Here is a 2,792-nt window from a genome sequence, read left to right on the forward strand (position 1 = left end):
TTTTTTTTAAAAAAAATCATATAATTTAATTTGGACGTCATGAATATCTAATATTTTAGGAGTTTTCAAAATCATTATTACATTAATTTATGCCAAAATATGACTCCCTTTTATCATCTAATTATGAAAAAAATATTTAACTTATTATGTAAATAATGAAAAACCTAATTTTCCATATGGCTTAATAGTAAACAGTCTGTAGCAAATTCGCAAAAACTAGACTGTAGACGATCCGTTTCCTGTTAGTGTCGGTCGAGAGAAGGGTAATTCCGTCAAAACATAGGTGGGTTGGCCCGTCGTTTTCAACCCTTTTTTGGGCTTCCCAATATAACCTTTTCCTCGTGTGTTGATATAGACGGGGGGGCGAGGGCTTTTTTGGGAATTGGGTAAAAAGGGTACGGACCTGGCAAATCGAGGGGTCGCATTTAATGGACAGCGTCAAGTGGGCTATCGCGTCAATAGATTTTTTTCCAATCCACCCCCCTTACCCTGACGAAATTATTTAAGACCCAAATAAATAATCATTTTATTATTATTATTATTCAACTGCCGTAATTATGATAATAACTTTCCTACATCATTTCGAATGTTTAGATAAGACGGTGAATGGCATTCAACTCGTTTTCTTTATTCAAAATCCATTTTTCTAGAACTCTCCATACATATAATCTTACCCAGGGGCTTAATTGCAAAAGGACCGGAAAAACAAAAAAGATGAGAAGAGAAAGGAGGGGTGCGATTGATTTAGTTACCCATCCAAAAAGCATAGTCCTTATTTATAAATATAAGTTTTACCAAGGTGGATATTAACATAATATCATCCGCAACAGTAACTTAACACTTGACTCCCTCCACTTTTCACTTTTTACATAACAGAGCAGGCGTTGGGGTTCTCGTCGCTAAAGATCTGCGGGGGATACGCGTATCCCACGCCGTATCCCGCCCCGTACGCTGTCCCGTATCCCACCCCGTATCTCGGGTAGTAACTCAACTCGTTTCTCACCAACTCCACCACCTTGGCGGCGGCAGCGGCGGCTCCGGCGTCATCCGCTGCGTCGCCCTCCTTTTTGTCCTTCTCATCTCCTGCTCCGCCGCCGGCGCCTCCGTCGCCGCCTTCCTTCTTCTCGTCCTTCTTCTCCCCCTCGGGCTTCTCGCCGTCTCCTCCTCCGCCGGCGCCGGCCGCCGCCTTCTTGTCGTCCTTGTCGCCACCTTCGCCCTTGGCCTTGTCGTCTTCCTCCGCCTTCTTCTCCGGCGGGTCCTGCTTCACCACCACCGCGTGCTTCCCAGTGCGCTTGTAGACGTACTCCACTAGCTTTGGTGGGTCGAACACTCCCTTTACGGTGACTTGCGAGGCCTTCAGATCTGGCTCCGCTGCTTGGACTCCTGCTCAAAAAAGATGAGACTTTTAACACCAATGCGACGCCGCGCCATTGCAACAGATTGGAGTTCTTGCTCGAAATCTTGGAGCTCGGAAGTGAAAAGTAGTGGAAAATGTTTGAAATTGTTATAAGGGAAAAATAATTTATTTCTTCTTAAATCAAAGTTCTTTTCTACTTTAGGATTCTTTTGTTAATCTCTTGGGAAGAGGTTATGGGAGTATTACCAATTAGGGAGAAAAGAATGGATCATTGAAACAAAACGCCGCAGTTGTGAAGTGGGTCTACATAGAAATCTATATATATATAAAATTTTAATAAAAAAGGGGCTTCTTTTTTGAATCAAAAATGGTACCTTTCATCTTTACAATCCTTTTCTTAATCTCTTGAGCACAGGCCTCGCAATGCATGTGTACCTTGAGCACTACTGAGATCACCTGAGGCTGGAAACAAAGAGAAGAATATATCCATATAATGGAGAAAGAGGAGTAATTTTTTCTTCTTTTAGGACCTCTGGAAAGGAAAAATTAGAATATACCTCTTTCTTCTCCTCGACCTTTGGCTTCTCTTCTTCCTTCTTCTCCTCCTCCTTCTTCTCCGGCTTCGGCGGCGGAATCGGGCTCAGCAACTCAACTTTCCTCCCCGTCTTCTTCTGGACTCTCTCCACCACCTTCATCGGATCCTCCGCCGCCTTCTTCCCCTTCACCACCACCTTATGCGTTCGGCAATCCGTCTTCACCTCCTCCACCCCTGTCAAAAGATCGATTTTTTTTAACGCAATTTTCAAACAAAGCCATTAAAGAAAGGTCCGATCTTTAGAGGGCCTAATAGGAATAAAAATAAAAACAAGTCACACCACCTTCAAATCCCTTCAAGCTTCGCTTCACCTTCCTCGCGCACCCCTCGCAATGCATGTAGACTCGCATCACCACCTCCTCCGGCGGGGGAGGAGGCGGCGGCGGCGCCTCTCCCTTCTCATCTCCTCCTCCTCCGCCGCCTCCTTCCTTCTTCTCGCCGTCTGGTTCCTTCTTGGCCTCCTCGGCTGGCTTCTCCTCCTTCTTCTCCTCCTTGGGCTTGGGCTTCTCCTCTGCCTCCTTCTTTCCCTCCTCTGGTTTCTTCTCCTCCTGCCATATATTGCTAAAAAGCTCGTAACTTTTTCTAAAGAAAACCTTCAAAGATACAAACCCAACCGCGGAAAAGCTTCGGATTTCACCTCTCCCATTGCGGAACCAAGCTCGGGTTCTTGAAATGGAAGTGATGCTAGCGTTTCTCCTCTCTCTCTCTCTCTCTCTCTCTCTCTCGCTCTCTCTCTCTCTCTTGTGGTGAAGGAGTGGAGATCACCTTACGTGGAATTGTGAGTGAGTTGTTCTTTGATAAGCGTGGCAAGTACTGTTATCTCGCCAGCCATAAGCACCT

The 2,792-nt window shown here is 45.4% G+C and overlaps 1 protein-coding gene across 1 annotated transcript; it reads right to left on the reverse strand.

Moving 5' to 3' along the window:
- Positions 1-757: 757 nt before the first annotated feature.
- Positions 758-2,792, reverse strand: LOC140758533 (heavy metal-associated isoprenylated plant protein 7). The gene is made up of 5 exons (XM_073094736.1): positions 2,590-2,792; positions 2,236-2,500; positions 1,915-2,126; positions 1,732-1,819; positions 758-1,383 (listed from the first exon to the last, which is right to left on the reverse strand). Exons 1-5 carry the CDS (start codon positions 2,596-2,598, stop codon positions 866-868), a joined length of 1,092 nt encoding a protein of 363 aa, XP_072950837.1. The 5' UTR covers positions 2,599-2,792; the 3' UTR covers positions 758-865.

This window comes from Typha angustifolia, chromosome 3 (assembly GCF_048772165.1).
Source record: "Typha angustifolia cultivar Huaian chromosome 3, ASM4877216v1, whole genome shotgun sequence".
NCBI lineage: Eukaryota > Viridiplantae > Streptophyta > Magnoliopsida > Poales > Typhaceae > Typha > Typha angustifolia.

What these genes read in the sequence shown, in the direction of transcription:
- LOC140758533 (XM_073094736.1), bottom strand. An exon ending in AAGCTTGAAGGGATTTGAAG is followed by an intron (nt 2,127 to 2,235) that starts GTGGTGTGACTT and finishes ATCTTTTGACAG; the next exon opens with GGGTGGAGGAGGTGAAGACG. An exon ending in AGGTCGAGGAGAAGAAAGAG is followed by an intron (nt 1,820 to 1,914) that starts GTATATTCTAAT and finishes CTTTGTTTCCAG; the next exon opens with CCTCAGGTGATCTCAGTAGT.